Source organism: Hyperolius riggenbachi, chromosome 6 (assembly GCF_040937935.1).
Source record: "Hyperolius riggenbachi isolate aHypRig1 chromosome 6, aHypRig1.pri, whole genome shotgun sequence".
Lineage (NCBI taxonomy): Eukaryota > Metazoa > Chordata > Amphibia > Anura > Hyperoliidae > Hyperolius > Hyperolius riggenbachi.
In genome coordinates this window covers 113,293,982-113,313,120 of record NC_090651.1, presented here as the reverse complement: position 1 = coordinate 113,313,120, position 19,139 = coordinate 113,293,982, and the positions used below count along the sequence as shown (strand labels likewise).

The window sequence follows — 19,139 nt, the reverse complement described above, 5'->3', positions numbered from 1 at the left end:
TTGAAATATTCATTACATAAGATGACTTAAAATAAACTCCATGAATTGATCTGGCATTAACTTGCTCCATTATAACAATGACTTTCCTGATGGAACATGAGGAGAAGAATAGTAATCCTTTCCAGAAGTGGGGAGCACACATCTGTTTTGAATTTGTTACATGTCAGATTACTATTGAAAACAATTGGAATGCGCTGGTAATGAAAACTTCAACATGACTCTGAGAAGAGGAATGAACACTGGAGACAGTATGTATGGAGGCTGGAAGTGTCTGTCATATATTCCTCCATCACTGGAGACAGTATGTCAGGGATATGGGATAGGGTCCACTGAACTTGCAGGTTCCAAAGTGGGAAGTGGGTGTTGCCCAGCTAGACCAGCTCTTGCTACTCATTACAGAGCCATCACTTGACTCCACCCATCTCCTCCCTTTTGTAACCCTTTGTAGCTAGCAGTGCAGCTTAGCTTAAAGTGGATCCAAGATGAACTTTTACTCATTGCATAATTGTGTTCCTTTCCTATTTATAGGGCATTCCTTAAGCCAAATACGTTTTTGTTTTTCTTTTAATACTTTAATTCCCTATAAACTAAACAAGACACGCCCAGAGAGAGCCAAGGCACTTTCAGACAGTAGCAAGGGCTCATGGGAGCTCAGCCTGGACAGGAGAAGGGGGAGGTATTACTAGCCAGAGATTTCAGAGGCAGAGGGGAGGAGGAGGGGGGGATTAGGTTTATTTTTTTTATCAAGATGCAGATAAGCCTGCCTCTGTGTAATGTTTACAAACAACATGGCTGCTGTCATTGTATCACAGGAAGAAATAATCATATTCTATAAAAGCTGTTTGCAGCTATATTTGCTGTGTAAACTATCTAAACTTTAGATAAAATATATGGACAAGTTACTTGTTATAATTCGTTTTTCATCTCGAATCCACTTTAAAGTTCTCATCTTTCTGCCCAGTTTCTCTCTGTTCATTGTGTAGTAAAGCTTTTTATGTAACTTCAGATGTTTATCATTTAAAGCCTCACTCGACTGCCATTGTAGCTACCACTACATGCTTCACCATATTTCTCATGTTTTGTTTTTTTGTCTTCCTGCTTAGTTTTGACCCCCCCCCCCCCCCCCCCCATTTCTATTCTACCATTACAAATCAGGAAGAGCCATCTAGATGGAAGCTTGTCCTGAATATAGTGCAGAAGTACATATTGGCCCTCCTGTTGCTTTAGAATGCCTTGTAGTGTAAGCATTTGTTTCCTGTTGAGGGTGAATGGGCTTTTGTATTATGTTTTTCTACTTCATCTGTGCTTCATCAGCAGCACCATAGCCTGCATTAGAAGTGTATGTTCTGCATTTCTCTTCATAAATGACTCCTTGCCTTTTTACTATGCAAAGAACCAGGAGTTGGACATCCGCAGTTGCACTGTTCCTTTAGATTGTAAGCTCGCAAGGGCAGGGCTCTCTCATCCTTTTCTGTCTTAGACTTTTTTTTATACATTTTATTCATCATGTTACTTTTGCCACTGTAATTACCAATTCTGTATTTTGTATAGTTTCTGTATTTTCTTACCAATTTTGTATATTGATGTATACTATTGTCTGTATTGTATAATCCATGTTTGTTTCTTACTTTGTACAGCGCCTCAAAATATGTTGGCGATTTATCAATTAATAATAATAATAATAATAATCCTAACCATTCATACAGCTGTTGACTAGTTGCCTTATTTAAGCTGACCGCTTAATTAAGCCAAGAATAGCACTCCAAGAGTGAAAGGCAAATCTCAAGCTAAGTACACACGGACCAACCTGTAGCCTGATTATTATCTGACTTTAGTCTGTTGGATGATAATCAGGCAGGTGTACGCAAAAAACAACTTGATGAGCAACTGATAACAGGCGGTTTGAGCAATCCAACTGTAGGATCTATGTTGGTCTGATATCATGCAGTTGGTGTGTGTGTATAAGTTTTTTGAAAGACTTGTACTTGTTTTGAATGTGTAGTCCGTCATTCTTCTTGTGTGGGCAGTATGTTAAAGAGAATCTGTACTCTAATATTCTTACAATAAAAGGCATACCATTCTATTCCTTATGTTCCCCCGTGCCCCTCTGTGCTGTTTCTGTCACTCCCTGCTGCAATCCTGGCTTGTAATTAACAGTTTTAGGCAGTGTTTACAAACAATAGACATGGCTTCTAACCAGAGTATCATAGGCTGAGAACAGCTTACTGTGTGATTCATGCAGAGCTTGGAGGGGGTGTGTAAGCTTCTGCCAATGACAAGCTGTGCTGCACATTCCACACATTCCAGCCTCTTGCCGACAGACACGACAGAGGAAAGAAGATAAGATTTATTACAGAGACAGTGCAACTAGAAAAGGTTGCAGTAAGACAGACCACATTAGAACAGGCATAGGAACTTATAGAATAGAAAAAATAAGGCTCAAAATTTTGTTACAGAGTCTCTTTAATGGAGTTGGTGGTTTAGCCGTCTAGGCGTGTGTACATACGGGTCATGTGGTTCGTCAGGTTGCTTGGTTTGTCATGTGGTTGTGTGCATGTTGGATGTGTGTATGAGCTTTCAGAGATAAAATTGCTAATGCTGATTTTATCTTGATCAGTTGTCTGATGAGATTCATTTTCCAAGGCAATATGTGAACGTGAATAATTGAGCAATTGGTCTTCTCTTTTCAAGTCTATGGTGTAGATGCAAGGAGGTTATTGACTCCATTGTGGCATTGAGTCATAAAGTCAAAAACAGTCACATGACTGAAAATTTCCTATGTAGTAGCTCCATTTGAGATGTAATCCAAGTTTTCTCTTAATCGATGGCAAGCAATCCTTTCTCAATTTTGTTTATGTGAACAGTTGGAATATAGTCATTATTATTTTGTATTGCAATGCTTTATTTAGTATGTGTATGAATCTTGATGCTCCAAGATGAGCATATTTGCTGCAAAGCTTGTGGTGTGCCACATACTTTGCGTATCCGTGAATATATTTTGTCGGACTTGAGACCTGCTGGGCCTAATTGGGCAACACAATTGTACAGTGTGTGGTCAGCTCTACATGGAAATGGCTGTTTAGCGACTCCTTTAAGCTGGCCATACACTGGCCCGATTTGCCGCCGTTCGACAGCAGATTCGATCACTGGGATCGAATCTGCTGCCAATCGTTCGCGCTAAACGCACCCGCCAAGCCGATTTCCTCCCGAAATCGGATCGGTCCGTCGATCTCGCCGTGCGGGAAATTACCGTCGATCGCCCGCGGGTAGGGAGCGCGTCGCTAGCGGCGGCCGATCCGATACAGGTATACATTACCTGACGCTGGCTCCCGGGCATCTTCTCCGCACTGCACCGCTCTGTTCCTGCTCCATCCCAGCGTACATTAACTTCCCGTGTCACTCCAGTGACCAGGAAGTTCAAATAGAGGGCGCTCTATTTGAACTTCCTGGTCACGGAGTGACACAGTGTACGCTGGGATGCGGTGCGGGATGCTGGGATGCGGGGCAGCGCGGAGAAGAGGACCTGGAGCCAGCTTCAGGTAATGAATAGGGGGGGGGGGGGACAAGGCGGCAGGAGCAGCTCAACAGATTGTGATCGGTTTCAGGCTGAAATCGATTCACAATCTGTTTGCAGTAAAGGCAGCCATACGATCACTCTCTGTTCAGATTCAATCAGATAGGGATCTGTCAGTTGGTCGATCTAATGGCAAATCGACCAGTGTATGGCTATCTTTACTCTCCACTGAGTCAGTTCTGTGGGATTAGCATGCAGCAACCGAGTCTTGTTTCTTCAAGAGGCCACTTGCTTAGTGTCTTGGATTAATGTTGGCATCTATTAAAGATTTCTGCATGTAAAACTCCAGAGACAGAGAGATCTCCACTAATGGGCTACTGCATTCATAGACACTAGACAGGTTGGATCTTATTCCATTCTTTAAAACTAAAACTTGAGTGAAGTTTGTCGGTGTGCTACTGTATACATAGATTTGTCCCACTGAAGGCAACCAAGCTTACTCATTCTCAGTTTCAGTCTTGGTAGACAGGCTGCTGTGGGGTTAAGTTATGAAACTGGCTGGATGTTTTCTCTGAGCCTCTGAAGACCACAAAATATTTAACTTTAGATTGACATGCTAGCTTTGCTTTATAGACATTACTCTGACTAGGTGACATCTCTGTCATTGAACACCAGAAATCCAAAAACTAACGAGCAATCTTGGCTGGTGTGCTACTACTGCATCCATAGGCATGAGGTGGACTGCATTCCATCTGTACCAGTGAAGATTACAGAACCTGCAATTTGAGTTTGTAAGCTTGGGTGATGGGCTACCATTGAACTCAGTTATTACTGGCTGGATCTTCTGTCTGCCACTGAAACCTATAAAATGTAGAACATGAGAGAGTAGGATTTTGGCTAAAGGTCCTCTACTGTTTCCATATATGTAATAGCTAAATCAGGCGTCTGCACTATTGAAGACAAAACCTAAAATGAGAGGTAGTGAGCCCCGTTAATAGGCTGTTTCTGCTTCCATAGAATGACAGCATCATGTACTGTGTGTGTGTGTGTGTGTGTGTATATATATATATATATATATATATATATATATATATATATATATATATATATATATATATATATATATATATATATATATATATATATATATATATATATATATATATATATATATATATATATATATATATATATATATATATATATATATATATATATATGGTTTGGCATGTATCGGCTCCGTGAAGGATTTATATTCTGCGGTGGTCCTGGCACTTCCTTTTGAGGCACACAGTCCCAATCTCTGGAAGACCTGGTATGGGGTAGTTATGTACAGCTACTTACTGGCTTGTACAGGACAAATTATAGTAATCGTTGCTTGGATTTCATTGTTTGGAGTTGCCGGTTTTATACACAAAGCATCTCTACTAATAATTTGCTTTCACTCTTAAGGCTGTCATACACTGGTCGATTGCCACCAGATCGACCAACAGATAGATCCTTCTCTGATTGAATCTGATCAGAGAGGGATCTAATGGCTGCCCATACACTGCAAACAAAGTTTGAATCGATTTCAGCATGAAATCGATTCACAGCCTGTGGAACTGCCGCCTGCTCGACGTCCTTGCTCCCCCGGCCAGCCGCAATACATTACCTGTCCTCTGGCGCGATTCCCCGGGTCCCCGCAGTCTCTCACTACTTCCAGCATACTCAATCTTCCCTTCACTTCCTGTCCCGTGTTGTCACATGCAGAAAGGTCAAACAGTAGAGTTCCCTCTACTGTTTGAACTTCGCTTTCTCACAGGACGGGACAGGAAGTGAAGAGAAGATGCCGGAAGAAGTGAGACACAGTGGGGACTCGTCCCCGGTGACAGGTGATGTATTGCCGCGTAGGTTATTGCCGTATTGAACGCCACTCACGATGAGCTCCCGACCCTCCTGCAATTAAGCAAAACTTTCCGCCTGGGCAGATTGAAGGAATGCATCGATTTTCGATCAGTGTTTGCGTTATCGATTTCACAGCAGATTCGATCAGTGATTTAATCTGCTGTCTGTTGGTTAGAAATCGTGTTAGTGTATGGGTAGCTTTAAATTAGTGGTTGTCAAATTGATGATTGCTGGCTTATTTTATTTATTTATTTTTTATGGCGCCCAAATTTCAAGACCTTTTTAGGCCTCCTGTACTACTTTTAAAGTGGAACTGAACTCGTGCACAGGACAGAAGGAAAACACAAAGAAATACACCCTGTATGTGTGTATGTAATTCCCCCTCATCTGTGTCTAATCACACATTGTAATTTGATCCCTCAGCTGTGTCAGGTGACTGCCATGACAGAGAGCTAATTGGTAAACGCAGGATGTTAATATGTCTGCTTCCATTAAAGCAGTAAGTAGACCTATTGCAGATTTATTTCAAGGTTTGTATCAGCTGTAAAAAAGAAATGCTTTTCTTTGAAGGGAATTATTCTGTATATCTTTTAGAGCAGAGAGGAAGTCTGAGATCAGGTCTGCTTTAATAAAGGAAAACCTGTATTAAGTTTGATCAAAGAAAAATAAAGCATAGATGTCCACAACTGTACAGCTTGATATGACAACTTGTGACATTCTAATAGTCGGAATAGTTTCCTGGATATGTTTCTTGTTCTGCAGCAAGCTGAGTGTATATGAATATTTAATTCACTTATTCATAAGAAAACTATCCAACCCCAAAGACAGCATTTAACTTTTCCATTTTCTGACTCTTTGGCCAGAATACTGATGATTTACACGCCGAGGAAGCTGTCCGCATATGCTGCAATGTGAATGGAATGTGTCGCTGGGGGTTTGTTATGAGTGTGTGTTTATGCTTTGTGAAAAGAAGCCAGGGAGAGCCTGCAAAATAAGCTGTTTATCTACTCACTGATGCTCAGCCAAGCTCCCCTGAACTGAAGTGTCCCTACCTGAGGCCTACCCCTGGAGACATGATCTTCCTGAGGAAGAAAAATCTAGTGGAGGTACAAGGAGACCATCTTCTATATGGATAACGTAAATCTACATTCTTAGTATATATCGATAATTTAAGACTTGTGTGCGAAATAAAGGATCATGTGCTACTCAGATGTAACCTAAACTAACCCTATCAGCTTGGAGCTTTTCAATCGAGTTTCTCTGCAATTCCAATTTTAGTATTGAACTGATTGGAGGAGTGAAATAAAACAGAAGTGCACCATATACCAGTCCCTATAGAGAATATACATTGGATCCATACTTGGAAAATCCTCCCTCAAAAAAAACCCAAATCCTATAGACTTATGCTACGTACACACATGCGACAACGATCGTTCGTTGTCAACGACGAACGAACTTTTAATTGATGAAAGAACGACCTAAGTAAAGTTAGTTTTAAAAGGTGTGTAACGATCAGATCGTTAGAAGGAACGTTACATCACGTAAAAGTAACTATTGCGCCTGCGCATAAAAATGAAAAGTTCCATGGAGAAATAGTGAAATGCGCATGTCAAGCCTAGTACGAACGATCATTTCCAATGATGTACTACTTTTGCAAACGATCGTCGTTGGGAAAAATCCGCCAAGCTAGATCATTCGTTTTGAGCGATCTAGCTCGTCCATCGTTAGACTTCATGGTCGTTGGCTGCTTTTTTCAAACGATCGTTGTTTGAAAGGATCGGGGAACGATCGTTTCAAACGACTATAGTCGCATGTGTGTATGCACCTCTATTGCTTACTACCTCGAAACTGAGTGGGGGAGACACAGACTTACAAATACAGGGAGAATGGACTATGCCAACGCTGTGAGCAGAAGACCCTCGAGGACGAGGATCACTTCCTGCTGCACTGCCCCACATATACTGCAACAAGGGACACCTCCTTTAAGAAATTGATGGAAAACTCTACATTCTACTGGGAGAAGAGGAATCCACAGTGACAATTACAGCAAACTGCCACAGCATGCCACAGACTGAGAGAAGCATACATTAAAGAGTAACTGTCTGGCATAAAATCAAAAATCAATTCTTTATTTTCATCTGGTAAACCAGTAATAAGGATGCTAATCAGGCAATCCAAAAGTTAAAATCACTATTACTTTTTCTTCTTGATAAATTATCAGTTTACATGACTCTTATTTGGTACACAGAAAATTTGGTACACAAAAGAGAAGTTGCAGGGCATGCTGGGTTGTGGTTTTTTTTTTTTTTTTTTTTTGCTTCTCTACTTCCCCCTCAGACTTAACTAATGCAGCCTGATTGGCTGAAGCCTCTTTCCCTCCTGTTTTCCCCATCCCACACCTCTGTTCCTCTGATTGGCCAAAATTTCTCAGGCTGAAACAATGCACTTACTATAGCGAAGGGCGGGCAAATCAGGCAGAGGAGACTAAGGGCGGATATTACATCATGACTGGCTTCGAAATGGCCAGTAGATGTTTGAAACTGTCTAGAATAGGATTCTCTACTTTTCATTTATAACATTCACAGGAATCACAACGTGGACAGTGCAATACATATGTTATGTAAGTAGAGCAAGTATTTATCTACTTATGTAATTTTCTTTTCCTGAGATAGTATGGCTGACAGCTTCTCTTTAACTGTAACCTAAAAAATGTCTACAAACTGCTTATCCGCTATCCCTCTATCCCACCCTCAACCCCCAGGACTTGCCCCTTTTTATGTCCCCCATTTTCCCTTGCTTTGGCAATGCCTGTATGTATTTCGGTCATGCCAGTAAAGCTTTTAATATTTCAGAGGAGGAAGCAGAGTCTGCTAAAAGTCTTGAGTAAGCAGTTTTTTGCAAGCTATTCCTGACTTCTCTATACTTGGTAATGGCAGCAAGCTTGATGCGGGCTGACGTATCCAGTCCTGTGTGTGTTTTTTTGTTTTTGTTTACTTGTTTTGTTTTTTGTGTCTTTGCCACTGCTGTGTGAAGTGGTAACGGGCAAGAACTAATATAGTCTAGTCCTACCTAGGCATATTTTAAAACTTTAAAATCAAACTACTTAGAAAATTGTATAGTCGAATCGGTCAGATTGCTTTAAAAAAACATGTCGTGTGTGTTTTCTGCAATGTGCTTTTGGTTGAGCTAACTAAAGAATGAGCATTTCATAAGGGGTAAACCTCAATACTGGAATTAGATGTGTATTTCTCATTATATAAAACGAACAAACAGCCAAGCCCAGCGTTTGCAATTTTATCCAACTTTGTGGTCTTCATGTTATCTTCCTGAAACTTGTCTACATTATTCTGTGAGGGTCTTTCTATTACTGCACCCCCCCCCCCCTGTTTACTGGCATATTCTTTATATAGTTGGCGTGTTTGGTTCCAACTTGGCAATTAATTTTAGCTCCAAGGGCCAAGAAACAGCTCAGCGTATTAAGAACAGATTGTGTGCCTTCTAGCTTTATTATATAGCACTGTCTTTTACTGACTATCACGGCTACTATTTTTAGATGCAAAAATAACCAAGGATCCCATGCCTGGAAATAATCTGAAGAATTTGGTGATGTATAGACTCAATAATATTTTATATACATTTGTATCCTCCTTTGTTTATCTCTCCAGTTAAAGGTTATGATCATTTCCTTTGTTTATACTGCCCGGACATATTACATGCAGACTAGAACAATATGGAACGATTCATACGTGTCCCTGCCAGAGGGAGCTCACATTCTAAGTTGTGTTCAGGACAGCACACCTATATGCAGTAGACCAGTAGACTTTTGAGAACAAAGTACAGTAATGCCTGTGTTTTTACATCTTGGTGGAAAACCAAGAATCTGAAGTAAAACACTTGATCTTGCTTGCTTGGTCTTGCTTGGTCTTGCTTTGATGTGTTGCAGGTAGATTTGTGGTGGCTACCATTTATGGTACAGTGCTGGTTTTGGTATGCATGGTCAAGGTTGTAAGTGACCTGGCACTCTATTAAAATAATTTCAGGCTGCAGTTGGCCAGTTAACTGACTTTTTTTGAATACTGTATGGTTGATTTATTAAGGCAGATGAATGCTGCAGATCATGATAATCCAGAACTCTTGGACAACGTTTTCTTTCTTTTTAGAACTTGTTAATAGGGTGGTAAAATGTTGCTGACCCCGTCTAGATCATACCAGAACATAAGAGATGGCCAATTAGGTCAGTGTTTCTCAAACTTGTCTTCACTTATGTTTCAGCTACATGGAATCCACCTAGCTGAAACACTAACCACCCCACCTGTGCATATTTGGGTTTTGGGAGGTGTGGGGGGTGGGGGGGGGGGGGGTCACAGGGACCGATTTTGAGAACGGCTGAATTAAGTTTTAATTCTGCGTTGATAGCGTTAAGGTTGCAATTTATTAAAGGGAATCTGAGGTGAAAATAAACATGATATAATGATTTGTATGTGTTGTACAGCGAAGAAATAAAACATTAGTAGCACAGATATGTCTCATTGTTTCCAGTACAGGAAGAGTGAAGAAACTTCAGTTATCTATGCAAAAGAGCTTCTCTAACCTCTCTGACCAAGCTGATTGGGTATTACTGTTTCTTGTTTAAGGCTACTTTCCCACCAAGGGGACGTTATGGTCGCATAACGTGCCCCTAACGCAATGCATGGTGGTGTTGAAGTTGGACGTCAGATTGAGCTGCGTTATACAGCTCTCAAAGTAGCCGCTCCAGGTTACTGATAGGAAGTCTGGATCTTTTTAAGGATTCGGATGATTTGAATCGGATCATTGAAAAGATCTGGATCTTTGAACCGAATCTTTGAATCATTTTACTAGGGAAGCAGACTGGGTGAAATGACTAGCAGGACAGGACTTTCCCTGCACTGTACATTCTGTATGTTTGTTTCTTCCAGACAGACATCCACTGTGAACCGAATCTTTCATTGTAATGATCTGGATGATTCGACTCACAAAAAAGATCCGAATCAAATGAACGATTCGTTCATGATCCGGACAACACTACAGTCCCACTACGAGTCACACACAGTGCAGTGAATATTAATTAGCCATGTGGCTGGCCGCAAGGAGGAGGGGAGACCACCTCCAACATTACTGAGCATGTGCAAACAGTCTAACGTGTCTTAGCCCAGTATAACGTACAGCATGCAGCACTTTGTTTAAATGTGCTGCGTTACTATGTAACTCAACGTATGCACTGTGAACAGCACATTGATTTTACAGTGCTGTGAGTTAGGCTGCGTTACTGGCTGCTGTAACGTGGGACTTTAACGTCCCACTGTGAAACCAGCCTAAAGGGAACCTAAACTGAGTAGGATATGGATTTTCCCTTTTAAAATACTAGTTGCCTGACTCTCCCCCTGATTTGTGTCTCTCATACTTTGTCACAGCCCTTCAACAAGCATGCAGATCAGATGCTCTGACTGAAGTCAGACTGGATTAGCTGCATGCTTGTTTCAGGTGTGTGATTCAGCCACTACTGCAGCCAAAGAGATCAGCAGGACTGACAAGCAACTGGTATTGTTTAAAAGGAAGCATCTATATCCCTTTGTTTAGGTTCCATTTAAGGTTTTACTGCAGGAAAGTTCAAATGGTCATTAGCTCTGCTCTGTTTCATAGTTTAAAATAGTGTAGTTTGTAAACTGCAAATATTAGAGAATGAAGCAATGTTATAAAAATAAAGCTATATAACTGAAAATAAAAATGAGACTAATTTCATTGCTACTAATGTTCATTGTAACAAGTTTTTTTTCTTCTTCTCTTCAGTGTCACTTTAAGTGCTATGAATAGCATTCGCAAATATGCTAATTTTAAATGCGAATTCTAATTTTTTTGGGGGTGCAAATTTGTACAATGTGCAAATAACCTCACACACAAATTTCTTGCATGCAATGTCTGAGAAATGGCGACCTCTAATGGAAAAAGGCCCATAGCAATCCATTGTTGTGCAAAGTTGTGTGCTGACAAACAGGGATGGGCTCACGAGTGCCTAAACACTCGAATGTGTGATTTAAATTGACCTGAGTGGCTGGATGAGAAGGGGTTAGTTACATTATTCTGCCACCCGCCCTGCGTTCGAAATAGCTTGCACACGTCCTATTTGTCGCGTTGCAAGCCTCACCACGGCGCACTTCCTCCTTCCGGCTTGAAGGAGGAAGTGCATGTGTGAGGCTTGCAACGCGACCAATAGGATGATTGTAAGCTATTTGGAACGCAGGGCGGGTGGCAAATTTATGGGTAACTAACCCTTTCTCGTCCAGCCGCTCAGCTGCAGCAATTAAGTCTAATTTAAATCACGAATTAGAGTGCTTAGGCACTAGTGAGCCCATCCCTGCTGACAAATTGCACACATTTGCACCTAGTAGAAAAGGGTCCTAATGGACTAAAACGGGCCCAAACAGAATTGTCTTTAGCTGCAATTGTTTTGTCCAGTGTCAATCCACATACAAACTGCAACCCAGAAAAAAAACATGCAATTAATCGATATCAGTTCTAAGCACACAGGCCAACTATGAGCTTATCCATAATACTCCATGCTGTCAATATTGTCTACAAATGCTTCAACAGATGGTAGTTCACCAGCATATAAATCATCAGACGTGACTCAGTACCTGCAGTCATCCGCTAGAGATGAGACTTAATATATAGCAACAAGCATATGAAATATCGACCAACTTGGCTTAAATAAATGCATCTCCTCTTAATGTGAAAGTGCACTTAGCTGCACTGACCAGATGCTTTCACAGACCTATTTATCAGGCCGCCAGCAATGTATTTAATGACTTGTAAAACAATGCGGACACCATTTTATTGCCGTTTGTGTTTTTCTGCTGTAATTAAGAAACTTATGCAATTTTAATCCGGAGTTCAATGCGGTGCATTAATCACAAGTTACACTTGGCAGTGGCGCAAAAAGCTGCTTCGAGCCGTCCCAGCGGCCGCAGCGCACTTCCTCTTCCAAAAGCATCGAATCTATAGCAGAAAACATCTGGCTGGTTATGCGCTGTGTGAGACACACACAATATTTTACAGGAATTTGACTCCAAGCCCAGACTAAATGTTCAAGCGATTTTTACAGCTGAACTCCTGCAGCAGCAACAGTGCAGGCCTGCCTCTCCATGCTGTGTGAATGGGTCAGCAGAGCCACAATGGCATACAGCGTAATCTTCCATGTGATCGGAGATGTACATCAGCCATGAGGTTTGAGAATTCTGCACAGTCTGATGCTGGGTGTTCCATTTCATTTCTTTGTACTTCTCATACAAAGGCTGCTGCATCATTCACATTCCTGTAGACAGAGTAGGAAATCTATATCTTCCATGCCTGAGAATTCCCTTTCTTTGCAGATGGATTAAATGACCAGCAGAGAAAAAAACGGGAACAGTTACTTGGCTGAGCTGCCACTGTGTCACTTCTTTTCTAGATTCCCTAAAGGTTTGAGCTGGTCTTTCTGCCATCAGCTCAGGAAGAGCAGGAATTTAGGGTTTGGGAAGTGCCAGCCTTTTTTTTCCCAGAGAAACACGATGGAAAGTCCGGGAGATCTCGAAAAGAACCTGTAAAAATAGAAGTATGCGTTTTGCCACTGATATTTGTTTTCAAAGAATAAAAGCAATTCTAAATCCTTTCACTGTGGCAGATCTTTTTCCATGTTCGCCCAGTTTTGGTCACATTGTACTCAGGGATGTCCACTTATCAAATCACGCCTCATGAACTGCATCGATATCTCAGGCGTTAGAAAAATAATTGGCAAACTGCTACCTTATGTCTGGTCAGACACGATGAGTTTTTTTTTTTTTGGCACATTTACTGCCAGATCGATTATTTCCAACATGTCCGATCTGATTTCCAATTAATTTTCCATAGAAGTGAACGCTGTGTAATATGTTGGCACTTTATAAATACAATAAATAAATGTTGGGAATAATCGATATGGCAGTAAATCTGCAAGAAAATCTGTGTGTACTAGGCATAGCCTCTGTCCTCTCAAGTTGTTGCAGATGTGTTGCTTCTATGGTTTATATACCTGCCATTCTGTGTAGCTTCTGTTGATGCAAGATTTATATACTGTTCTGTCTAGCTAAGAGAACCGGTGATTGTTCAGTATGGCACTATTGGAATGAATCAACTCAAGAGTCTGTACCAGCTTATTGCTTCCTATCTGTGGGTCTAGCTAATGGAGTTATTACAATGGCCTCGATTCATAAAGCATTTCCGCATGAGGAAATGCAGAAAGCCGCTCGCTTTACCGACCACACAGCAAAATATGTATTCATAAAGGCTTTTTCCGCATGAAAAGCCGACATCCACAAGCAGAGTGATCAATCACCGCCTTGCGCGGTGATTATCACAGCAAAAGTAACAAATGTCAATTCATAAAGATTAGAGGTAGCGGTATGCGGACGGGTATTACCGCTACCTCTGATGTGGCGAGAAGCGTGCGGAATCCGTTGCAGTGAATGGGACAGACCTCCCAAGCAGCTGCAGAGAGAACACCGCACGGAGGGATTCCGCCTGCTTCTCCTGTTTCCGCATGCGTAGGACAGCCTAACGCCTGCCTACAGCGGAGTATCTCCGCACGCCTGTCACAACAGGCAACATTTTTATGAATTACCTCCCTGAAGGCGGAAATACCGACAGCGGTGTTTCCCCGCTCGACTTTCCCCGCTCGCAGGCACTTTTATGAATCGAGGCAAATGTATCCAAAAAGGTTTGGGCAGCATAGGAATAATGTCTTGTGATGGTGAAGCAAAATACATTGAAATGAGACTTCATTGGTAATGGATAGAGTTGGCCAATGAGATGACAATAGCTCCAAGTTGATGCAGGGTTATCCATGAAAACTTATACGGTTGAAAAATAGTCAAATGCTGACTCGGCAGGTTTCTATTAGTTAATTTTCAAGCTGCATTCACCTCAGTGCGATTGCTGTCGATTTGCAGAAGCATCAGCGTTGATAGAACTTTGTGAGACGTTGCATGTAGCATCTGACTTCACAGTTCCTTATCTCTATAGGGACTCAAGATGTGACAGAAAATCGACGGGAAACTATGCCAAATCTGCTGTTTATATTATTGCTCTTTAATTGCTGTATCCTACAACTGCAGCAGTAATTGAAAAAATGATGTCCTTAAAGGACTTCCGAGGCCAAATCTACAAAAAAAAAAAAAAAAAAAGTTAGATACCTGTATCACTTTGGAAGACACGGAAACAACTTTTAGTGATGGATCGGGGGGGGGGGGGGGGGGGGGGGTGTTTGGCCCTAGAGCTGCGCAGCCGCACTATGCGGACTGCACAGCCGTGACCAGCTCAAGGCGGCCATCTTTGTGCAGGCAGGAGAGCCAGACCCGGGCCGTGCGGTCGGGAGCCGTTCGGGGGGCTATTTAGTGGCGGGGACCCGGCGGAATGGCAAGGAGGGCGCAGACGGCTTCCTCCGTGTCTTCCTAAGTGATGCAGGTATCTAACTTTTTTTATTTTTTTGTAGGTTTGGCCTCTGAAGTCCTTTAATGGAATACATGTCTGAATAGTTTTTTTTCTTTTTCTTTTGCTAGTTGGAAGTTATAAATTTTTTCTTGTTTAGTTTTAAATCTGCGAAAACTTTTAATGCTGATACATATTGCAAAAGCTGCTAATTATGCCACATGCTGGTGAAGAGGTTTAGCAAGGCTCTGAAGTACTTTGTTCCCACTTCATCCAGATCCCTGCTAAGCTCCTGGCTCTTTCTCTTTTCTTTTGTTGAGTGTGTTGTCCCTGAATGCCCTCCCTGGCATTACTGGTCAGCTTTCACTGCTGTCTGTGTATAGGTGTTGCCTGGTAATGACTCTTGTATCAGCTGCTAATGCCCTGGCCAATGCATTATTTTGGTTTTCTTTAAGAGCTTTGCTAAATGACATTTACCTCCAGTGTAATTTCTGAATAAAAACAGTGTTCTGTTTTTTTTTTCTCTGGCAAAATAAAGATGCTTGCTAATGTGAATGAAGTAAAGCGACACTCATTATTCACCTTTATTGCGTATTTTAGCAATACACTTCTGCGCATGTCATTGATTCGGCCACAGGAACTGAGCGTCCCTTCCTGCTTGGCCTTCTGCCAGATGGGGATTACCACATACTAACGTGGTAATCCCCGAAGACATGTTTTTGGCGGTGCAGTCCCGAGACCGCATCGCTACCACCAATACGCAGTGTGAAACCAGCCTCAGGCTTGTTTTCCACTGTACACATTTTGTCACTCATGGGCCCCGTAACTATGGACATGTGGTGTCCTATGTCCACTGATGCAATTTGATTTTCCTCAAATACAAATAGGGCATGCTATTTTCTTACCTGCATATGTGTAAGTCAATGACAAAGGTGGTGCTTTGCAATTTTCTTGCAATTTCTCATTTGTTTTACTCGCACAAAAGGGTAATCGCGCTATAAAAAGGAATGTTTGCGCAAAATCGTGCCAAAACCTGCAAAACCACTTTACTGTTGTAAATAGAAAAACATTTGCCAAAAGTACACAGCGCTAATACAGTAGATTCTCAGTTATCACGACTGAGATTGGCTGATGCTGGATAAGTGTCTTTCTGGTTGCTCGACACTCAGTGTTAAAAATGGGCCTAGCTCAGTGATCTGCAAACTTGGCTCTCCAGCTGTTAAGGAACTACAAGTCCCACAATGCATTACATGAGTCTGACAGCCACAGTTATGATTCATAAAGGCAAATGCATTGTGGGAAGTTCCTTAAACAGCTGGAGAGCCAAGTTTGCAGATTACTGGACTATCTAATAAAGAACTATACCCCACTCTATATATACATACCCTGAACTCTGTATTAAAAGTTAAAATATAGTTACTGCTGAAAGTACTGCCTACTGAGTGTGCTCTAGTGGCTGCCTCGCAAGTGCTTTGAGTCCGACAGGAGAAAAGCGCTATACAAATACTGCCATTTATATAGTAACCTTGGGGGAGCTATGGAACCCATTCTAAGCAGAGCAGAGCCCACAAACAGCCTAAGTTGGCCTTCACCACTGTGAGTTCTGCCGGAGATGTGTGCTGGTTGGTTTTGAGTGCTGGTTAGTTGATTCTCGGATAAGCGAGACTCTACTATATATGGATACAGATTGACCAATGATAGATTTGTTCTGCATACAGTGGAGGAAATATCTATTTGACCCCTCACTGATTTTGTAAGTTTGTCCAATGACAAAGAAATGAAAAGTCTCAGAACAGTATCATTTCAATGGTAGGTTTATTTTAACAGTGGCAGATAGCACCTCACAAGGAAAATCGAAAAAATAACCTTAAATAAAAGATAGCAACTGATTTGCATTTCATTGAGTGAAATAAGTTTTTGAACCCCTACCAACCATTAAGAGTTCTGGCTCTCACAGAGTGGTTAGACACTTCTACTCAATTAGTCACCCTCATTAAGGACACCTGTCTTAACTAGTCATCTGTATAAAAGACACCTGTCCACAGAATCAATCAATCAAGCAGACTCCAAACTCTCCAACATGGGAAAGACCAAAGAGCTGTCCAAGGATGTCAGAGACAAAATTGTTATTATTAAGTCTCAAGTGTTTGTGGCATGTTAATTCAATATGGAAGGCTACCTAACTTTACAGATACCCCGGTGCAGACGTTTCACACTCTTGTCCTTCTGTTTTGATTTGTGACAATTCAGGGCTCGTTTCCACTATAGCGAATCCGCATGCAGGCACCGCATGCGGATTCGCATAGGCAATACAAGTGGATGGGATTGTTTCCACTTGTGCGTCGTGCGGGTGCATTTTGGCGTGCGGGGAAAACCTGCACGGCAAAGCCGTCAGATTTCGCGTGCGGCAGGAATGCGGGCGAATCGCCCGCAATGCTTTTAATAGGGAAATCGCATGCGGCTTTGTCATGTGAATTTCCCCGCGATTTCGCGTGCGATTTTGCATGTAAAGCTATGGAGCTTTACACAGGCAGTGACATGGTTAAATTCGCCTGGTTCCTTGCCATGCGAAATCGCGGGGAAATCCGCATGCGGAAACGCATCCGCATGCGATTTCGTCCGCGGTGGAATCCAGGCGATTCCGCACCGCACCAGTGGAAACGAACCCTCAGTGTCTTTTAATGCAGGCGTTGTCGTTTCTTTCCTTCTATTCCATAATGGAACTATGCTGCAATTACAGTTGCATATGAGTTGTGTCTATTTTTCCTTAGCCTAGGCATAATTCAAGGGGAGAAATCAATAGTGAGCGCTATTATGAGATACTGCTATTTTTTTCAAGTAATTGCAAATCCACATGGATAGTTTCATCCAGTCATAAAAACCTTTTAGGGTTTCATTTATACTTATAAGTTGTATGCTTTTCATTTTGATAAAGTTGGCAGGATTTTAGCGATATTGTATTGAATGGGTTATTTCAGGTCTTTCATTGATTTTATGGAAGCTAGCTCATGCGTTCTTCAGTGTATGGTATTGTTTTTTTTTGCTGGCAATAACTGCTTTCATAAATTTTGGCATTTAGTCATAAATTCCAGTATGGCTGGTATACAGCCTGAAAAAAAAAGTTCCCGGTTGTGTTGGGTAACTATTAATATCAGTTGAGGTGGTTCGCTCTGTCATCTTCTGCTTCAGGCTGTCATCTGATTGCTATTTAACTTCTCGCATATGGAAGACGTCATCTGCTTGTCCCCCATCTATTTTTCAAGGACAAAACCTAAGTAGCAGGAAGAGTAGCAATATGGCAGTACAATCGTAATTTAGCAGTCACCTGAAATGATCACAAAATATTTTAGTGGATGACAGAAATTTGATGTGTATGTATACATTAAGTGCTTTTAAATATGGTCTGTTGTTTTAGTTTTTCAGCGTTAGTAAAATAATCTGTTTTCTGCCTTACCTAATGCAGGAAGGCTTTGTGAATTGAAGCTATTGTTTGGGTAACCTTTTATAGTACACAGAAGTGGTAAAATTGGCTATTCAAGATTGGATGTGTTTACTCACCTTTTCACACTGAACAAGGAGTAACTGTAGTTGCAGCAGTGTTAGGCAGGGTAAGTTGTTCTGCTCTATGTTGCTGAAGGAACTCCAACTCCTCTGGCAACAGGGGCTAGAATAGCAAGGAAGGAGCCAGCAGCCAGGTGTTTATGAATATATTCATTGAAAAAAAGTGCTTTGCTTATTAATGTACGTTTTCTAGCATATGCATTAAAATGTGTCTAAAGTGGTTTTGGTCTTGGTGCACCTTGACCGGTTCCTTAGAATAAAGGTATATTTGTACTGTCATAAGCTATTTTAGAAAGCTTATTATAAGATTGTGGTTCAGTCTGAATTTTTGATTTACTGACCTGTTGCAATTTCTTTTTTTTACATAGGATCAGTTTGACAATTTAGAGAAGCACACGCAATGGGGTTTAGACTTCTTGGACAAATATGCAAAATTTGTCAAAGAGCGACTAGAAATTGAGCAGAACTACGCAAAACAGCTAAGGTAAGTGTCCTTTCTGTTACTATAGTTTCTAATTTCAGAACGGTTGTATAGTAAAGCGGTGCAAAAAGCAGTCCTCTAATCTACAATGCTATAATTATGCCCACATACAGTGGGTGGTTGTATAGCCGATCCGTGATGGTTTGGCTGTTGGCATGCATGTTGACTTCTAGCAAGCAGCTGTACCAGTCTCTCATCTTTGACCACAGAAGTCAACAACGACAAACCTCCAGGACA

The 19,139-nt window shown here is 41.5% G+C and overlaps 1 protein-coding gene across 2 annotated transcripts in view; it reads left to right on the top strand.

Moving 5' to 3' along the window:
• The window catches only part of FNBP1L (formin binding protein 1 like), a 236,485-nt gene that overhangs the window by 102,936 nt on the left and 114,410 nt on the right, over positions 1–19,139 (top strand). For both annotated transcript variants that reach the window (XM_068239782.1, XM_068239778.1), the window contains exon 2: positions 18,790–18,905. In XM_068239782.1, coding sequence (XP_068095883.1) covers positions 18,790–18,905 — 116 coding nt within the window. The remainder of the gene's footprint in view (positions 1–18,789; positions 18,906–19,139) is intronic.